The sequence below is a fragment of the Meleagris gallopavo genome, chromosome 16 (genome assembly GCF_000146605.3).
Source record: "Meleagris gallopavo isolate NT-WF06-2002-E0010 breed Aviagen turkey brand Nicholas breeding stock chromosome 16, Turkey_5.1, whole genome shotgun sequence".
Lineage (NCBI taxonomy): Eukaryota > Metazoa > Chordata > Aves > Galliformes > Phasianidae > Meleagris > Meleagris gallopavo.
Window position 1 is genome coordinate 704,369 of NC_015026.2, and position 19,325 is coordinate 723,693.

The 19,325-nt window shown below is 47.8% G+C and overlaps 2 protein-coding genes across 6 annotated transcripts in view; one reads left to right on the forward strand and one right to left on the reverse strand.

Annotated features, from left to right (window-relative positions):
- The window catches only part of LOC104913472 (glucagon receptor-like), a 1,938-nt gene extending 354 nt beyond the window's left edge, over positions 1–1,584 (forward strand). The window contains exons 2-5 of the mRNA XM_010719744.2: positions 7–47; positions 171–309; positions 540–581; positions 708–1,584. Coding sequence (XP_010718046.1) covers positions 7–47; positions 171–309; positions 540–581; positions 708–779 — 294 coding nt within the window. The 3' untranslated portion in view covers positions 780–1,584. The remainder of the gene's footprint in view (positions 1–6; positions 48–170; positions 310–539; positions 582–707) is intronic.
- A 1,074-nt stretch (positions 1,585–2,658) lies between these two features.
- Positions 2,659–19,265, reverse strand: ANKS3 (ankyrin repeat and sterile alpha motif domain containing 3). Of its 5 annotated transcripts, none has more exons than XM_010719352.3 (18): positions 19,179–19,265; positions 15,962–16,071; positions 15,641–15,816; positions 14,927–15,125; positions 14,596–14,717; positions 14,086–14,167; positions 13,292–13,427; positions 12,877–13,035; positions 11,571–11,696; positions 10,313–10,428; positions 9,322–9,489; positions 8,696–8,820; positions 8,305–8,446; positions 7,530–7,702; positions 6,265–6,350; positions 5,301–5,384; positions 4,732–4,826; positions 2,659–4,539 (listed from the first exon to the last, which is right to left on the reverse strand). In XM_010719352.3, the coding sequence occupies exons 3-17, from the start codon at positions 15,808–15,810 to the stop codon at positions 4,744–4,746; spliced, it is 1,971 nt and encodes a 656-aa protein (XP_010717654.1). In that variant the 5' UTR covers positions 15,811–15,816; positions 15,962–16,071; positions 19,179–19,265; the 3' UTR covers positions 2,659–4,539; positions 4,732–4,743. The 5 variants fall into 5 exon arrangements, 4 of the variants coding, with proteins under 4 accessions (XP_010717654.1, XP_010717652.1, XP_010717651.1 ...); XM_010719350.3 differs by having other exon boundaries at positions 19,091–19,221; XM_010719349.3 differs by lacking the exon at positions 19,179–19,265 and adding an exon at positions 16,694–19,056.
- Between the last annotated feature and the right edge of the window lie 60 nt (positions 19,266–19,325).

Here is a 19,325-nt window from a genome sequence, read left to right on the forward strand (position 1 = left end):
GCCAAGCTGCGCGCCAACCAGAAGGGCTACGCCGACTACAAGCTGCGGTGAGCGGGGGCAGCAGGGCAGCCTGTGTGCTTCCTCCATCCTGTGCCTCATTACACGAGTACCCAGAGCTCCAATAAGAGCTGCTCCCTGCCGTGCCCATGGGAAACCTTGTCCTCTTTCAGGCTGGCCAAAGCCACGCTGACACTCATCCCCCTCTTTGGGATCCACGAAGTCGTCTTCATCTTTGCCACCGACGAGCAAACCACGGGCATCCTGCGCTACATCAAGGTCTTCTTCACCCTCTTCCTCAACTCCTTCCAGGTGAGGTGGGGCCACAACCCATCCCTGTCCTGGGCCATAAGAGTAGGGGGCCCTCTCTCCCTTCCCTCTGCCCCTATGGTGACCCTGCCTGGGGACGAGGACAGCCCCCTCTCCCCAACCCACGTGGGCAGTTGGTGTGCCTGCATTGTGGACGCTCTTAGGGATGGCCCCAAAGGCAGCAGTGACACAAAGCCCCCATCCCAGGGGACTCAGCCATCTTGTTTCCATAGGGTTTCCTGGTGGCCGTGCTGTACTGCTTTGCCAACAAGGAGGTACGTGGCTCTGGTTTTGGGTTGGGGCTGTGAAAGGGAGTAGCTTTAACTTTGGCTCGTGGGGGTGGGCTCTGCTCGTGCGAGGGAGGGCATTGCCAGGGAAAAGCCATCGGTATCTCGCTCCAGGTGAAGTCAGAGATGAAGAAGAAGTGGCAGCTGTGGAAACTCGACCACCCCACGCTCTGCTGCACGCAGTGACAGCAGCACCGCAGGGCTCTGCTCCGGCTGCTGGAGGGTCTGATCCCAATGCACACAGTGGGGGAGCAGCCACCAGCAGCCCCACGTATGTGTGCAGAGCTGCAAGGAGCAGAGCCTGCTGCCACCAGACCCAGCCGTGCACTGGCACCCTACCAGTGCTGGTACCCGTGCAGCAGGATGGGAGCACGGCCGTCGCATCCCGAGGTGTGCCAGCACCACACTGGGCATTGCACTCCTGCTCTCCTCACCTAAGCCAGGGCCACCTTGCCACCTCTCTGCATCGAGGTGCTGCAGCAGCTGCTCACCACCGCCTTCACTCCAGCGCACTGCACAGAGCAACCCCCACCACCCTCGTCGTGTCCCTCTGGCTGCCAGCTCTCCTCCCCAGCGCAGCACCTCCTGCAGCAGCCTGAGCCCTGACACTGCATTGGCTGCAGTAGGAGCTCTCTTCCTCTCTTCCCAGCTCTGGTGCCCCCACAAAAGCTGATTGCAGCAGTGGACGCCACCACCACCCCCCAGCCCCTCACTCTTCCCTCCATGAGCAGAACATGAGGCTGCAGCTCCCATCACACAGTGCTTTGCCGCTCCAGCAGCAGGGAGGAGGCAGCTCTTACTCCCAGCTTCGTGGAAGTGAATAGAGGAGGTTCTCCATCACTGGGAGTGTGGCCCAGGCCTTGGGAGACACAGAGGTTGGAGGAGGCTGCACCAGGCTGAGCAGGAGGTTTGCTGGACAGATGTAACCCCTGTGAGACCATTTTGCACACTGACTCTTTTCAGATGTAAATAAAGGTTTATTTTTCAGCAAGCATGGCACTTGTATGCTCTGAGGGAGGGAAAGGGCTCTGGGCACTAGGATAAGTGCAAGTGTATTCAGCATGCAGCTGAATTTATGTACACACACTGCTGGCTCCAGGACAATAAACAGGTAGGAAGAGCACAGGGGCTCTCAGTACCTGTCTCTAGCTAGCACCGTGTTCTTTTTCCTAGGGTTACATTACAGGTGACACAAGGAGGGAAGCAGCAAAATAAATCCACATAGTGATAAATAACCCAAAGAGCCACCTACAGCACACAAGAGCCCTGCCTGGCACAGAGCAAGGAGCTGCCCCTGGACAGGAGCAGGATTGCTGTCTGGCTCTTTCTCTGTCCTCTGCCACTCTCACAGCAGCGTGCATATGGATATTGCAATGGGAGCTGATGCCAAGCTGCACTGGGCAGAGAAAAGCAGGCTGTTCCAGGATGCAGGGACTGCAGGATCACAAGAGTGCAAGAGCGTGCCTATATTGCTTCACTGCCCCCAGTCCATAGCCCCATAGTTTCATTCAGAGGTCTGATGTTGCTCTAATTAAAACTTTCCATAACAGCTGCTAACTCATTCTCCCACCCCTATTTGTAGCACAAGATCACAGCTTGGCTGAGGTTTTGTGAGCTGTATTGGTGTGACAGTGCTCCCTAGAGTCCCAGGCTGGAGCCAGGCACAGGATAATATCTCACCTTGAGCAGAAAACCCCAGCACATGGCTCAACAAGGCCTAAAGACATTTCTGAGCTAATGCAGAGACGATTCTCCTTGTCACACAGCCAGGACACCGTGGGTGTAAGAGTGGCATGCTCTGTTACCTGTGTGCACTTGTTCCATAAGCACCTGCCCGTGGTTGCTCTCAGTCCACCTCCCCTGCTGGTGCTGTGAAGGCATCACCTCCAAGATGAAGCAGACAGGGACTGGGAAACCAAGGACAAAGCTGCCCCAGAACCTCACAGCACGCAGCCCCTGGGGGAGAAAGCTGGAAACACTGCATATTCCTGAAATCAATCAGTAGGTTACTAATGGTCCCACAACTCCAGCTCCCTCCAGAGAAGCCCACACAGGAAGCACCAGAAACAGGTTTTCAGCTTTTATTGTTTTAGCTGAGTAACAAGTGTTACTTAATACAGACAGCTTGACTTCAGGTAGCACCAGACACCCTGCTGCTCGCACAGCTGCCCTTTCAGCACTGAATACTGAACTGCTGTCCTTAATGGAACACTACTCTATAAAACCCCACTCCTGCTGATCCCCTTGGGGCATCTGGGCTCCTGCAGAACCCATCCCATGGGACTCCCTTCTTCTTTCACACTTGAGTCTCTGGCCTACCCATACTCTGGAACAGGGAATGAAGGACAAGAGTTAAATGTGAGCAGGAATCAGCGCCCCAGCTGAGCACACCACCACGCACACACAAGCTGCAGCACTGCACAGTGCAGGCTGTACCCACCTCTGTGCCCCCAGATTGTCTCCAGGCAGCACAGCCAAACTAGATGTCATCCCCACCACTGGGGAACCGGGCTCCAGCTCATCAGAACAGCTGTGGGCAGCTGATCAGAAGTGACAAGCTCAAAGGATGGAGCCGAGATGGATTTTTGTACTTTCTCTGGCTCTTAATCAGAGGTGCTGAAAGAGCATGCAGTTTCTTCTCAAGGAATAGATGGAGACCATTACAGATTCATCAAGGCCATCAGTCAGACAGAAGATAATTCTCCCCCAAGACTCAGCAGTACACAGGAACAGTCACTGCAGTTCTGGAAGCCATTTTACATCCATGTAGCAGTCACCAGTGCCCACGTGGACTCGATGATCTCTGGAGGCCCCTTCCAACCCCTACAATTTCATCATCCTGTGATTTTTTGCCCAGCTCAAGAGATCAGGCAGCCCCCCTTGGGAGGCAGCCTTTTCCCCACACTTTTTGTTTGCCCTATGAAACTACAGCACACTGCCAATACTAGAATGTCTTGGCAGGCTTCTTTCCCGACACTGAAGCCTGAGAACTAAGAGCAGGCAGCAGCCAAGGACTGAAGCATGCAGGTACATTTGAGATGGGATTTTTAATCCATTTTAACTGACCAATCCCTCAGTCCCAGTTCTGCCTGCCTTGGCACTCTTCTACTTGCCAGAGGCAAAGCAGACCAAACAGTTTTGAGCTTTTCCTTCTCTCTCATGTCCTTCCAGGGACACATCTGCTTTGCAACCACTGTCAGTGCTGGGATCCTGGCACCAGCAGACCTGACCACTGGAGTCTGCTGCTTGTAAATGCTTGCCACAAAGCATTTACCACAAAAAAGTTCTTTGGAAGTAAAGAACATGATCAGTATGAGCCCTGAAGGGGGCAAGAATCTGAACTGAACCAAGGCAGGCTAGCTGAAGGGAGTAGTTTTGAAGTATAGATCTGAGACAACAGCAGGGAAGATGTTCCAGCTAGACTTGGCTGCATGTGTTTCTCAGACATCACCAACTCCGCTCACTTTACTCATCTCACAAGCCTGCACTCCTTACTGCCTCAGACACATTTTGTGTGTCAGCTCCTCAGTAACCACCACTCATTTGTTGGAGGCCTTGGGGAGGATAGGATGTGGAAAGGGATAATTACTTGATGGCTGTGGGTAGCTGTCAGCTTTCTAACACAATGTAGCCCTGAACAAAGGCTGCAGGAAGTTTAAGGCAGATAAATCCTTTGGGATTTCTTCTCTTAACTTGAACTTCTAGCACAAACAGCACAGTCTTGGGAACCTAGACAGGAACCAGGCCCAGAGAGCTGCCGCGTCCTTGTCCTCTGCCATCCCTCATTCTCCTGGCACGTTCTGATGGTGGCCAAGACCTTTGTCCACACCTCTGCCAGCTGTCACAACAGTCTCCACAGAGCTGCAGCGCTGCCAGCACCGTCCTTGTGCTCGTTCTCCCTCCACGCTCAGATTCCGGGTGGAACAGTCACCCGACGTCAGTATTCCTGCAGGCACCAGGAAAACAGCACAGTTACCCTTTCAGTAACGCACAGAGACTTCGAATATTCCAAATGAAAATCCCAATCAAAGGCTATGACAAGCACTGGGCACATGCAGCAGACAGCTGCTGCTTGCTGCAAGGAACAATGCCCCCTCAATCCCACAGCCCTCTGTGGCTGTCATTAGTTCCCACTCACCATCCTGCTTTGTTACGGCTCTAACCAGCTCTGTGCACCCTGCCCTGGGGCCTGGAGCCTTTGGAGGTTTTGAGTTACCATCTGCAGAGCTTTTCCTGAGGGCAAACCAAAAGCAAAAAGTCATTATAAGCTGCATGTAAGTCATTAGAAGCCTGCAAGTGGTCAAGAACAATCTGCAGATGCTGTCCTGCCTTTACCCTTGCAGCTTTCTGGGCTCTGAAACAAGAGTGTGCCTGTTCCTTGGACAAGCTCCTGTCTTCAAAGACACAGGGTTTCAAAACCCCTACACCAGCAGCTCTGATTACTGATTAATAGGAGAGAAACGGGTTATGGACTCCCTTCTCTCAGATCAGATCTGTCAGCAGAGGATGAAGCAGAGCTCAACATCTACATTGAGAATTAAGTGCAAGAAAATGCCAGTGACAGCTTTATAGCTAGGAGACTTCCCAGGATGAGAGAGGGTTACTAGGTCCCCCAACCCACACCTCTGAAGTAATCAAAACCCTGCCCTGCCACACCTCCTCCCTCCCCCAGCAGTCACTCCATGTGAGCAGAGTCTCCCCCCTTACCCATTTCTCCCACACATTTCTCGAGGACAGCTGACAGCTCAGGTAAGCTCAGAGACTTCAAGGACAGCGGCCATCCTTCCCGTGCTGTAAGAAAGGAACCACACATTCGTCAGTAAGCCTGTTCTCTGCAGCAGACAAGGGTTTGGTGTTGCTGGGAGATGTGTACACCAAAGTTGATTCAGTTATGGGTTGAGTCACAGGTGAAGAGAGATGGAATTTCTTGTGACAGAAATTAAGTATTTGTTTTCAGGCAACTCTACCACTTATCATTTCTCCCCCCCCAGAGTACTGGTTAGATCACAAAGAAAGAACTCAAAGATTAACTGTGGTGGACTGAAATCATCATCTCTGTACATCTCACTTTTACAATCCAGGCAGCAAAGGACACTGCATCCGGGGCAGCATGACTGTTTGCTAGCTCCCTGTGGTAAGGAGCTGCTGGGCCAACCCCGTCCAGTCACATACAGCAGTTTGCCATGAGCAGCACAATCCCCCAGACCTGGTCAGAGAACCAACAACCATCCAACTCTTTTGATTCAGACCCTGCTCTAGTGCACATTGCTGTAACACATCTGAGAGGCCCACATTACAGAGCAGGAAAGGGAAGCTACAGGCACATGAAGTAGGACTCCACTGAGTGCCTGTGCTACAGCTTCGCATTTTTAGCCAGAAACATCTGCCAGGCCCTAGAGCTTCCCACTTGCAAAGGATCAGAGCCTCAGGGAAATCCTGTTGCAGCAAAGAGGCAAGATCTTTATGCTTAAGTGTAGGTGTTATGCTTAAGTGTAGGTGTTTAACTGCTCACCTGTTCCCATACTACATCCAGTGTCACACTCAGCATTAGAAGACCAGCATACAGCCCGCACTGGGCTCTCCCACTGTATGCTCACCCCCTGCATCTGCTTACCCTCCCTGCACCCATTTTAGTTTAGAAGCTCTTCAATTCCCAGCACTTGAATCTCACCAGTTCCCAGCTTCCCCTTTGTGTCCAGCACTCTGCCAGCTGCCTGCTCTTGCGATAGCCGGGAGGACAGCTCTGCTTGACAGGATCTGCCAAACAAGACAAATAAAGTCTGTTAGAAGTGCACAGAGTGCTTTCTGGAACAACATGCTGGTCTGTGCCCTCCTACATCCTGCAAGTACCTGCTTGGGATGCCGAGGGACCACATCTAACGCCCTGGGTTACAAACTGCTCCTTGTTCCTTCCCAGGAAGAGGAAGACGTGCCCCAGACAAAGCTCAGGGCGCTCTCCACTGTGCCCCATCTCCACAGCAATCTCTGCCCCTGTCCACAGAGGAGCTGCGGGGGGAGAAGAGAAGGAGGGGGCGGAGTGAGCAGGAGAAAGCCTAGGCCAGGGGCATCTGGTTTACATGAGAATCAAGCCCAATCCAATGTTCCTAGCAGACAAATGAAGCTACCTCAGGACAGGCATCAGGGGCACGTGTAACATTTTGATTGATGCCACACCATGAGTTCAAACAGTGCAGCCTCAGCTCCTCAGAGGGAAGAGCACTCTGGGGAATATCACTCCGCTGTCCTTTGGAAACCAACCCCAATCCCTGGCTGCCCCACTGCCCTGTTGGCTAAGAACCATAGCAGTAGGACCACTGTCACATTCAGTAATCTCAGTCCTATCAGCCAACAGACCAGAGCCCATGACAGACCAGGAGTTCAGCTTGGTCAGGAGAAAAGCACCAGAGAGGCAGCAAAGGCTACATCACAAGGAAGGGAAAGACAGAACTTAAAGGCAGTGGGCAAGAACAAGGCAGGCTTTTCTGTCAGGCATCAGAGATAGGACACTGAAAGCCCTCGAATACTATCTGGAAGTTAGAAACTCTTTCTTGCATTCATGCAATCACCAAACTACCTGGTAGTTACCAGGTAACTCGTTACCCTGGTAACTAGGTTTCATGTAAGCACAAATAAATTACTTAAGCCTTTGGTTTCAAAGGTGAAGGTGCTCAGCTCCTTTGAGTTGGTACAGGGGCACTTGCATCTCTGAAAAGCCAGAACATTCATAATCCACATCTAAGGGTTGATACCCATTCAGATGGCTGTGACTTTCCACTAGAGAAAGTGAAAGAGGAGCCAGAAAGGGTTCAGATGCCTAGTGAGCTCTCCTGCCTCACACTAGCAGTTGCCTCTAAGAGCAGCAATGTCTGATCTCTGCATTGCCCAAATTCCCATTTTCTCCATTAGCTTCAGTACCATCTTCTGGGAGGAACTTACTTGATCTGGTCCAGCAAGACCCCAGCATCCTTGGTGACAGCCTGAGCCTCTCTGAGCTGGCACTGGACAGCATTCCAGGTCTCATCTCTCTCCATCAGACAGCTTTCTGCCACTGCACGCAGCTTCTGCTCTTGGCATACCTGGCCCTTCATCACCTCCACCTCTTCACATCTCTACAGCAGGGCAGAAAGGAACAGATGACTAGGCTGCAAGTACTGTACATCACTATAAATATAAAAAAACACACCTGCTCTCACATCTCTATCTTTATTGGACAGGGTCCCTATAAAAAGCTTGCCAAAACCAATAGAAAGGAAGCTGTCCCACTGTTCATACACTACAGCTCCTATCCAAAGACTAACTCAAGGTTACAATTTCCTCTTGCTCTCTATTTCCAAAGATACTCAGTTGATCCAATTTTCTATGCTGATACAAGCCTATCTGCTAATGAACAGGTCAACTTTACATAGAGCAATGCTACCAAAAAAATAAAAGCAGGTATTCAATTCCATTCACCTTCTCATCCCTCCTCCTCTCTGCTTTTAGTTCTCAAGCAGAAGAGAAACAGATGAGAAGACTTTGCAAGCATGAAGCAGAGCCAAAAGGAGTGAATAATTTGCTCTTATGGGTTATGCTCAGTGGACACAAGAGATATTGAGTAGATCAGTTGTTTGTTCCTTCAACCCAGTCCATTAGAGGCAGAACACAGAACTATGTTGCTGAACATTCACTAGAGCATAACACGCCATTGAACACCCCACAGCAGATCTCTTACCTTGTGCAGCTGAATGGCCAGTTCCTGCATCTCAGCTTCCAGCCGATCTGCATAGGCCAGCTCCAGGGCATCGCTGGGTGGCCGAGCATTGCTGTGCCATCGGGCAATAGCTGAAGTCATCTTCCTCTTGGGTCCAAACAGGCTGGTGGAAGAATGGCAAATTCAGGGGGCAAACACTGTACCACCTGTGCCCAGGATGGCAGGAGGACCTCCGCAACCTCCTGCCTCCTTCCAAGCACCTCCAACAAGAAACTTGCTGCAGCCAAAAACTAAGGGATATCAGATTTGCATGGGAGGCTGACTAATTAGAGAAGCACTCACCAGCTAAGCTTTTTTTGACCAGGTTGCATATGTGGCTTTAGGCAGAAAGAACTACCTTACAGACACTCACGTGATGCCAATTTCCTTCAGATCACTCTCTGTGAGGGTCAGGAAGATGCGAAGGTCAACATCTTGCTCTTCAAACACTTGCAGGTACTTCAGGCACCCAATTTGCTCAAGGAATGTTGCAAGGTCCTGCAGCACACACAAGACAAACTATTTCTACCACCACAAACAAAACCATAACCACACCCCTTATCAGCAGCAACATCAGGAAGATGATATTGCTATGTCTTCCTAAGTTCTAGCAACAATCTTGACTTTCCCTTATTAACTGCCCTTCTTTATAATCACAGAACACAAATGGACTGGCCTGCACATTGCAGTCATGACATCTTGTAACAAAGCACAGAGAAGACAGATCAATCAACACTTGCCCTAGGCCCCATAACAGTCCCAAAAGGATCTGGAATATTTCTCCAAGCAATAACAACATCTAAACTGGCAGTTTTTCACATCAGAAATCACTCTTTCACAAGCATTTATACCTGGAAAGTCAAAAACATTTTGGTGTCAGCTTCCCTCTTATCTGAGAAGGCCAGGAAAGCAGCTTGGATAACCACAAAGAAACTCCCCAGTCTTGGCACAGTGATGTGATCTGCATTACTTCAGACATAGCTTTCTGTCTTTAGTTACCTGGGGTCCTGTATAGGCAGGGGGCTCAGGAAAGATGAGGTGCTGAGTGGAAGCTCCAGCCTTCCCTGGGCAGTGGGTCCACTGACCATCACTGCTGCTGTAGCGGTTCTTGACCTTGAAGCTTTTGGCTTGTTTCCTACTAGGAGGACTGCCTGCATGGTCAGAATCCTGAAGAAAAAAAACAGGAAACATAAGGTGAAGGATGGTCATGCAGAGATACCAGGATCACTATGTCTAACAAGTGCAGGCTCCAAGTCCAAAGCTCTGAATCCAGGCAGTAGTCTACAAACACAAGCAATAAAAGCAAAAGAAAGACATTATCAGAAAGGGTTGAGTCAAATCACCGTCAAGACGGCAGCTTGTTACAGTGTGACCATCTGTAATGGTGACAAGCTCCTACAATCCCAGACTACGAAGTAGCATGCTGCAGAGAGCAGCAGTGAATCCTCCCTGAACCATTACAATGCTCTGAGCTTCCATTGGTGAGAAGCACAACAGAGTGGATTTGTGACTCTTCTCTACACCAGCCCAGAGCTGGCTTTAAAGAATGAGCTGTGACTTGAACCACAAAATAACTGTCACCTCTTCTTCCCCTTTCATATTTCAGAATCAACAACATAACGCTGTTGTGCTTCTCTATACCTTACAGAACTGCCTGATATCTCACCAAGCTGGAAAGCTCTGACACTTCTATAAGAGACAGACACCCTTTACAGACTGCTTACCAGATGGCATTCAGGAAAATGTTCAGAAGAGAGAGATCAGAAAAATACTGACCCACCATCAACAACCTCTCTGCTCTCTGATAGCTGGCTACTAGCCAGAGATCAAAGAAGCCAATCCCCAAGTAGGGAAGCTTATTTTCCTGTCCCAGTATACCAGCCATCCTCACTCAGCCTGGTGCTACAGCCTCCTGTGGAGGTAGCAGGCTGTGGAAGGGTGACAGCACAGGCCAAGCTGAAGGCAGACAAAGAAAAATGCACAACCTCACCTCATTGCTTTCCAAGGAGCCTTCACTGCTGACCCCTAAGGCCTTGGTCAGGCATTCGCTGCTGCTGCTGCTGCTCCTGATGGCTGCTAAGTTGTTGGTGAAGAAAGCATTATCCTCTGGAAAGGAACAGGGGGGAAAAAAAACCTTCAGGTTGCACTTCATTACATTCAGGGCTGTTTTGCCACACAGCAACTAGTGAGATCTGCTGGGCAATATAATAGAAGCCTTGCTTGGGTTTCCTCTTCACATGCAATATTCATGATACAAAATGATTCTGAGATAAATATCACAAGTCTGATCCCAAGTACTAGACTTTCTCTAAGCCAGTTTAAGCACCACAGGGAGCAGGAAGGCCAGGTGTGGATGTTTCTGAGTCTCTTGATGACTGAGTGGAAAGGTGGCTCATTACCATTAAGACCACACTCCTATTACTTAAATCCAGCAAAGGTCTTACCCTGAGCACAGAGCCAACATAGTGCCACATGATCCTCTGTCAATTTAGGAACTGTCCATAACACCCTTCATTGTATTGTTTTACAGGAACAGAATGGTTGCGTTTGGAAGGGACTTCCTGAGGCTGCACTGTCCAAAATCACACTGAAGCCAATTAGCACCATGTAGAGGAGCACATTCAAGGATAGACTCCACAACTCCTCTGGGCATTCTGCTCCAGTCTCAGACACTCACACAGTAAGAAAACATCTTAAATTCAGAGGGAAACTCCTCTATTTCAGCCTGTGCTTATCACATCCCCCATTCCATCACTGGATGGGAATGAGAAGTGTCTGGCTCCACCTTTACATCCTCCATTCATATATTTGTACATACTGATATTCCCAGTAGCCTTCTCTTTACATTAAACCATGTTCACTCGAGCATTTTCTTGTGAGGGAGATACTTCAGCCTTCAACATCTTAGTGGCCTTTCACTGGATTCTGATTCTTTTTCACTCAGGGAACATATTCCTTGCTCCAGACTCAAGGTTCTGGGCATTTCTGAGAGCTTACTACTAAAGACAAAGGTAAAGCCAGCATTCAGAACCTCACTTTTTTTTTTTCCTCCCTGTCCTCACACTGTGGCATCTCGCTCTGCTTGGAGAGTCAAGCAACCTCTTTCTGGCCACTAATACAGTGGTGTGATGATACAGACTAAGGTCAGAGGTGAAGATCCAGTGACCACTGCTGCCTAACAGTCTAAGGATACTGGGAAGCGAAGATGGAAGCCACAGGTCTGGTCTCACCACCCAGTTGTGACTTACCCCTGCTGCTGCTGCTCTCCACATCTTGCTCATTAATTGGAGAGGTAACATCCCGGTTCCGGATGTCATCAGCTTCACAGCTGCCATCATCACTGAAGGTAACATAACCTTGGGGCAAGACTTGCTCTGTGCAAGAGGAGAGGAGAACAGAGTAATTAAGATGCAAGTTACCAGGGAGGTTCCAGCAGAAGGAGCAGTAGCTCAGGTATTTGAAAATAATCAGAAGGCTGTTGTTTCAACTAGCAGAAGCCATTTTTAAAAAGCACACAAAAACTGGAAAATGCATACTGTTCTGCTCACAAAGAAGTAGAATCATTTCTGACAGGTTCCTGGCAATACCAGAGTATCTGCAGGCAAGCCAGTAGTCATATACAAAAAGAGTTGAACTCACCTAGCTGGTAAAGCAGCTCACTGACTACACAGCAACCCTTCTCAGGAAGCAGCCAAGGACCAAGAGATGCTCTCCTCTCTGTGGCTGGCCCTCATATGAACTCAGGGGGTTCCACCCTACCTCAGGCCCACCCTTTCTGGTGGCATGGGAAGTACAGGTGCAACCAATTTGCCTGTGCTCCCTGGGCCAGCTACACCCCTTCACCAGGTGCTCATTCACCAGCTCCCCATGACCCAACACATCCTGCAAGTACACATCTACAGTCTTCCCTACATCAAATCAGCTGTATTTTATTTACATGGCAGCACTGATGAAAAGACAGGAAAGAGCTCAGAGATGCACCTTACTTATGGAGCAGCCTTCAGCAGTTCTCACATCCCCACTAAAATGGAAAAACCACTTATTTAAGAAAGCAAGATACCAACTATACTTGCCTCTAGCTAAGCACACCCTGCAAAGCTAACCTCTCTGCACCTGTGATAATACCCTAGTAGCATCCCACTCATTTCAAAAGCTTTTGTTTTGATACCTACTGCAGCAGGGACAGCGATATCTATGTTAAGAGAACAAACTAAGTTTGAGTATGCTCTTAAATTTCTATTTTTTTTTTTTAGTAATATTTCAAGCATGAAGGAAGACAAAACAGAGGTCTGGAAGCAGCAAGTTCACTCTCATTATCAATGAGTGTTTGTCCTGCATATAGCATCCCACTCATCAATATCCAGCTCGGACAAATGCATTCAGTGGGTTTCGTTTTGTTGTTGCATAACCTTGTATGAGGGAGTTAAACATTTTTGTTTCTGTATAAGTCATGCACCAAGAACTCTAATGAAAAAATATTGTGCTTTACAGCTACTTCTCTGCCAACCTGAGAAATCACAAATGACTCTCAGCTAGGCTTCTAACTATTCTTACCATAGCGAGACTGCTTCTTTCCCCCAATTCCAACTGCTGTTATCTTAGCCAAAGCCTGGGGTCCATCATGGATGCTGGGACCCTTGGTCCTACGAACAGGTCTCTGTCTCTGGGGAGCAGAGCACGATTCATCTGAGGAGCTCAGCTCTTCATACTTTCCTGTGGTCCAAAGAGAGATTGTTAGCAGCACGGTAATTCATGTACCTACTTACTATTAATCCTACAAGAGCAACAGAAAAAGAAAATGTTGTAAGATAGGAGAGAGTTTAAACTAGGTCATAAAGGGGCCAGTAAACCATAATAAAAAGAAGTGTTGGATCTCTGCCTCTTACATCCTCACAAGCACTAAAAATTCCAGGTCAGAGCATAGTTAAGATAGGTGCTATCTTAAAACAAGCAAACTAAAACCTGTTACCTGGACCCCTGCAGAAGACCTTGGGCACTGGGGCTGCATGCAAGTCTATCAACCCCACAATCTTTGTATGTCCATACTTCATAGCCAGCGTCCGCGCCGTGGCTCCAGTGTTATCTCTGGCATCTGCTTTCACCCCCTATAGGAAAACAGGCATTTGAAAAGCTTATAGGAGGTACTATAAGATATTCAAGATAAATTGTCTTAGTTTCTCAAGCCTGCCAGAAACACAGGCTCACCTTTGATAGTTCAAGCTCCACTTATAAATACTTTTGTTGCCTTTCTGATCATTTGCTCTCAACAATCCCAAACACCAAGTAGCTTACTTACACAGCTCTTGTGCACTGCCAGTGGGAGCTAGCTGGTTTTTTTTTTTAATCTGAATGCTTTGCATTGCTGCCTCCTTCTGGAAGTAAGCTGGACCATTAAATGAGATATTAAAAACTAATTGTTTGACACTAAGATACATGAATGCCAATAAGCGTCAAGACAAGATGTCCACTAGCCCAAGCACATAAGCTTGTGAACACAGCACAGAGATTACTGAATTAGCTGCTTCCTGATTGAGTCAGGATTCAGTCACATCACATAGACCTTATTCCTGTTTGTGAAAGGCAAGCACTGTACAACTAGAGTACTAGCCTTCAGAAAACAGATGCTTTCAGAAATCTGGGGCTTCAGATCAGAGATGATTGTCAAAGATCAAACAACACTGAAAAGGTGGATATTAGCCTTGTGCTGCTCCTCGGAGGGTCAGAATCACAGATTTTCATTTGGAGACCTGTCCGGACACTCACATGATTGAGAAGGTACTGAACAATTATCTCATGGCCAGAAGCAGCTGCTTCCATCAGAGGAGTATACCCATAAACAGGCTCCCTAAAGAGAAAAAACACACACAAGAGCTAAAATAATCAAGAGAAAACATGTTGCATTTTTTTGACATATTGTAATTGGTTTCACCTTCATCTAGTCACAAACTGTGTGATATGTTGGCCATTCTACTGCGTTCTGGTCTCTCAATAAATACAGCAAACATTACTCTGTACAGAAACAGGCTAATTCCTCCAGCTGCACTCCTACCTCTCAGTGAGAAAACCCCAGGACCTAGCAAAGCAAGAACCTCTTGCTGTTCTTAGGCAATTTAATGCTCATAAACATACAAACAGATCTCAAGTCACAGGAATTCACTGCACACTTCAAAAATGAGTTCAGAAGGTGCTGTGCCTGTTTACTTTCAGTTTATCCCATTATCAAGCCAGCAATAACAATTCTCGATAGAAATAAAGCAATAGATTCCTCCTTACTTGCAGTTGGCATTCGCCCCGTTGTCGAGTAAGAACTTGACCATCTGCTGATGTCCAGCACTGGTACAGTGAAATAAGGCAGTCCAACCATGAATATCTTTCATCTCCAGCTCTGCGCCTTGCTTCAAGAGAACAGAGAATGTTCTTTACTGCATCCCCTGTGCTGGGTCTCTTAGCCACTGCCCCTCTGTGCTGTGATACCAAGAGAGTTTAAATCCCTGTCAGGAAGCTGGACTCAACAGAACAAATAACACAGTGGTTGCAGCTGATGAAGAAGCCTACTCTGTGCATTTAAATCACGTAGCATGGCTTTTTCTTACAGAATACACACCTGGAGAAGGAAGTAAGCAACGCTTTCATTTCCACAGCTGGAGGCTAACATGAGCGGGGTCTGTCCTTCTGGTGTTGGGATGTTCACATTCACTCCTGCCTCCAGCAGCAGGTGCACAATGGTGTCATGGCCAATGTAGGAAGCATACATCAATGGAGTCCAGCCACCACAATTCTTCTTATTTAAATCCACGTCTCCACTAAATAAAAAAATTCAGCTAAATTACTGGCCTGGAGCTTGCAGTAGGGTGCCTGTAGTCTCTGCTACCACCACTGTATTGAAAAAAGACTTAAAAATAAATAATCCAGCACTGAAGCCTGCATGGAAATTCCTACCAGCTCTGGAAGCTTCCATCAAATTACTGAGAGTTTTAATCAGCAGCCTTGACCCTCCACAACTTTGTGTCTAAGAACACATGCAGAGTTCCACAGAGTTGCCCCTGTTGCAATGTTAGACCTGCACAGCAGAACCATAGAATGGCCTGGGTTGAAAAGGACCATAGTGATCACCCAGTTCCAACCCCCTGCTATGTGCAGGGTCCCCAACCAGCAGCCCAGGCTGCCCAGAGCCACATCCAGCCTGGCCTTGAATGCCTTCAAGGATGGGGCATCCACAGCCTCCTTGGGCAACCTGTTCCAGTGCATTAAAAAAAAAACAGAAAAACCTTCAGTCAGTGAGAACAGCTGAGCTGTGCTCTCTCCAACCCCTCCTTACCACCGAATACACTCCTGCACCACTTCATACTGGCCAATGGAAGAGGCTGTGTGCAAATCCAGGGGAACATCCAGCTCTTCCCGACACAGCACCTGACCCACCCCATGCCACATGGACAGACTGCAGCTCAGCAGCTCCGACTCGCTGGCTTCATCACTCAGCTCTGACATTCTGCCCTGAGTAAACAAAGCAAAGGAGACTTTTAGATGGTTGATCTCTGTCTTCAACAGAATCCTGCATCACCTCTCAGTTCTGCAGCTCTAAGGTGCCCCAGACTTAGAAGGTGAGGTCAGCTCAGAGGCACAGAGTTTCAATTCCTACCTTTACTTCGATCCCCTCCTTATCCTGATGTGGTCTGAAGAATTAAGGCTTGTCAAGAAGTTTTGGTGGCAGTCCTTTCTTGCAGAAGTAGACTCTGGGATTTGAATACACTGGAAAAGAAAAACCAATAATGCTAAAAACATCTTTCAAATCACATTTTAAGACTTCAGAAAGCCTGGCTTTATCTCCTCCATTTTAATCATAATATACTTAAGGCAGCTTTGGATAGTTACATGAAGAGAAGGCATTAAACTCCTACTTAAGTGCTGATGGCACACTTAGTGCTGCACAAAAGAATGTAGTTCTTGGTCTGCATGTTTCATAATTCACAGAGAGAATTAAGGATCTGTGTCAGGAGAAGCACTAAAAACACCTGACCTGATGCACAGCCTAATCTAAGATTTAGCCATTAATAACAATTGCCTGCTATTCTCAAAGTTATTTACCACCACCTGAACAGGTTGCACACTTCATTATGTCATCAGATTATAAGCAGATTGTTTCTGCTATCCATCATCTCTGCAGCAGCCCAGTCCTGTCTCTGTGAATCCTGGAAATTACTGAAGTGCTTTGAGCAGCAGTGCACCTGCCCCACTGCCATCTGAGCACATCCACATTCTGCAGACAGTAACTTAATTACAAACCTAACACAATTTCAGGACTGTCTGAAAGGTTTATTTTCCATCCGCAGCCTTGGGGAACAATTGTTTATTAATCATTTTAACTACTCACAGGAGAGCTTTCTTGTTTGACACTTCATAAAAAGCTCTTTGACACAAATGCATCCATCATCTGAGGTCTTCAGCTGTGGTTTCAGGCTACATCTGCATCAACTCAAGGAGAAGTGCTTTCTCAACACCTCAGTCTTGTTGCCTCCCGTGCAGCACTTCTGGGGTTTGATGGATCCCACCACATATTACAAAGGGCAAGAAGCTAACAGACATTTTTTCTTCCTGATAACTTCTTGCCAGTTTAACTCCTCAGACTGATTCATACAGGGGCTATGCAACATCACATTTGGCACCAATTAATAACAAAGGAGAGATAGCATAATTAGCTTTTCAGTAGCAGCTGCTCTTTTGATTGTCTCAGCTGTAACATGAGAAAGCAAACACCATTTGAAAAGAATCAGGAGACCCTCCTGCAAGTACCAGCCCCTTTTCTGACACCATAAACAAAAGTCCTTTAATTCCTACATCTCCACTTCCCACCTGATTTTTAACTCCCACACTTTGCTTCCTTATCCTCCCAACCCCTTCATTAATTTCTTAGGGCCACAGAAGAACTATCCTCTCTTCCTAATCAGTATGTATTAGTAATAAATAATTTCCTTCCTTGAGATCTATTTGCACAAGCACCTGTTTCATCTAATGACAGCAATTCCTATGTATCACACTGGCAGGGCATAAGCTTCATGCAGGAATATACAGGGCTGAAGACAGAGGAAGGACTGAACATCTTGAACTTCCAAACAAAACACAGAGATATGAAGGGATATAAGTGGATTGTGAGCAGAAGTAGGATTGTTTCTCATCGCAGCTGCCTAAGTCTTCTGGTAGAAGCAGAAAGGCACATTCACAACTGATAAGAAGAGAAAATTCATGACAGCCTGTAAATACACATGCAGATAAAAATAAAGCTTGCTGTTTTCTCTGTAGATAGCTTTTTAAATTGGTAAAGACCAAACAACAATGCTTTTTACAGTTAACATATCCAGAATCTGCCTCATGTCAGGTGCAAGTTACAGACACAACCTTGGCAAGCTGTCAAGGAGCAATGCTGACATGACAAAAAAGTTATGCTCAAAGCTCAACTCCAGAATATTCAAGACTCTCAAATTCATTCCTACCAACTCAACTCTGCTCTAATTACATACAGTTTAGAGTTGAAAACAAATCAAGGTTTCACTCCACAGTAACCTAAAGCATGATGTCAACTGAGCTTATATCTGAGAGAGTACAAAGAACTACTGAATGAACCCTGAGAACAACAGAAGTAATCAGAGCCCTAAAGACTAGGAAGAAAAGATTGACTGAGGGCATCTGATATAAAGAAAATAAGTCTGGGGACATCTTAAGAACTCTTAAGCACGTAAATGGCTGCTGCAAAGAGAAAGAGGTCAGATGTAACCTGCTTCTTGTGGCCACAATGGATAAGTCAAGATGTAATAGGCTTAAATGGTAGCACAGAAGACTTGGGCCAAAATGTATAGGAATTTCTACATAATTAAAAACAGACTGTAAAAATCAGAAAGTAAAAATCAGAAGGGTCAATGCAGATAGAAAGGCAATAGAGGAGAGTAGTAGCAAAGAGACCAGCACAAATGGAATGATGTTACAAAAGAAAAGGAGAAGTGCTCACCCATCTCTGAAGATGCAGGCTCGCAGGGAAAAGCCCACAACAGACAGATCTCTAACCAGAGATCCTGCCCCAGTGGCAGTCAGCCCTTAAATGAAGTCTAACAGAGGTGCAGCCAGACTCCACCCCTTCAAGTCTCATAGCTGAACTGCCTCCACCTGTGCTCCCAGGGCTGACCGGGTCCTTTCCCCAGGTGCTCAATGAGTGGTTCAGGCCATAACTCAACAGATCCCATACACAGAAGTACTTGGATGGGTTACCACTAAAGATCTCATGGTTAAAAATAAGCTAGATGTCACATCCCATCTGCCACACTAGATCAACACCTCAGGAACATTTACAGACTCTTCTCACATTATGGCAAAGCAACTCACTTCACGTCCATTAGAAGCCTTCCTCAGCCCCACGAGCCAGGCTCCTTATTTCAGTACATCATAAAATATGGACTCACCAAGATCAGAACCCCGCTGCGCTGAGCCTCAGAGCAGGCAGCCACCCCGAACTGCCCTGCCCTCAAGGTGCAGAGGAGAAAACCAGAATGGAAAAAGAAAGAAAGAAACGATAAGAACTATCATGAAATCTACAGTGATCAGCACCTTAGCATCCCTCTTGGAAGGATAACTCCAAGAAGTGACGCCAGAGAAAAGAGCTACAAGAGCAGCGTTAAAACCTCAGGGGCCCTCAGGCCCCAGGAAGGCAGGCCCGGCCTACACCCGCCGCGGGTCGGCACGGCGGGGCGAAACGCTCTGACCGCACCGCTGCGGGACCCACCGAGGCTCCAGGCGGCGCAGGGCTGGTTGAGCAGACCGCTACAAACTGCCGGGCCCCGCGCGGTGATACAGCGCGCCGCGCTCCTCACCTGCACGCCCGGTGAGCTCCGCTCCCGGAAGTGCGCGCAAGGAATACTGGGAACTTCCGCCCCCGTCGCCCACTAGGTACTATAAGCCCTAAGACGCGGAAGAGCTAAGCCCCGCCCCCTGCGGCAGCGGGCCAATAAGTGATGCCG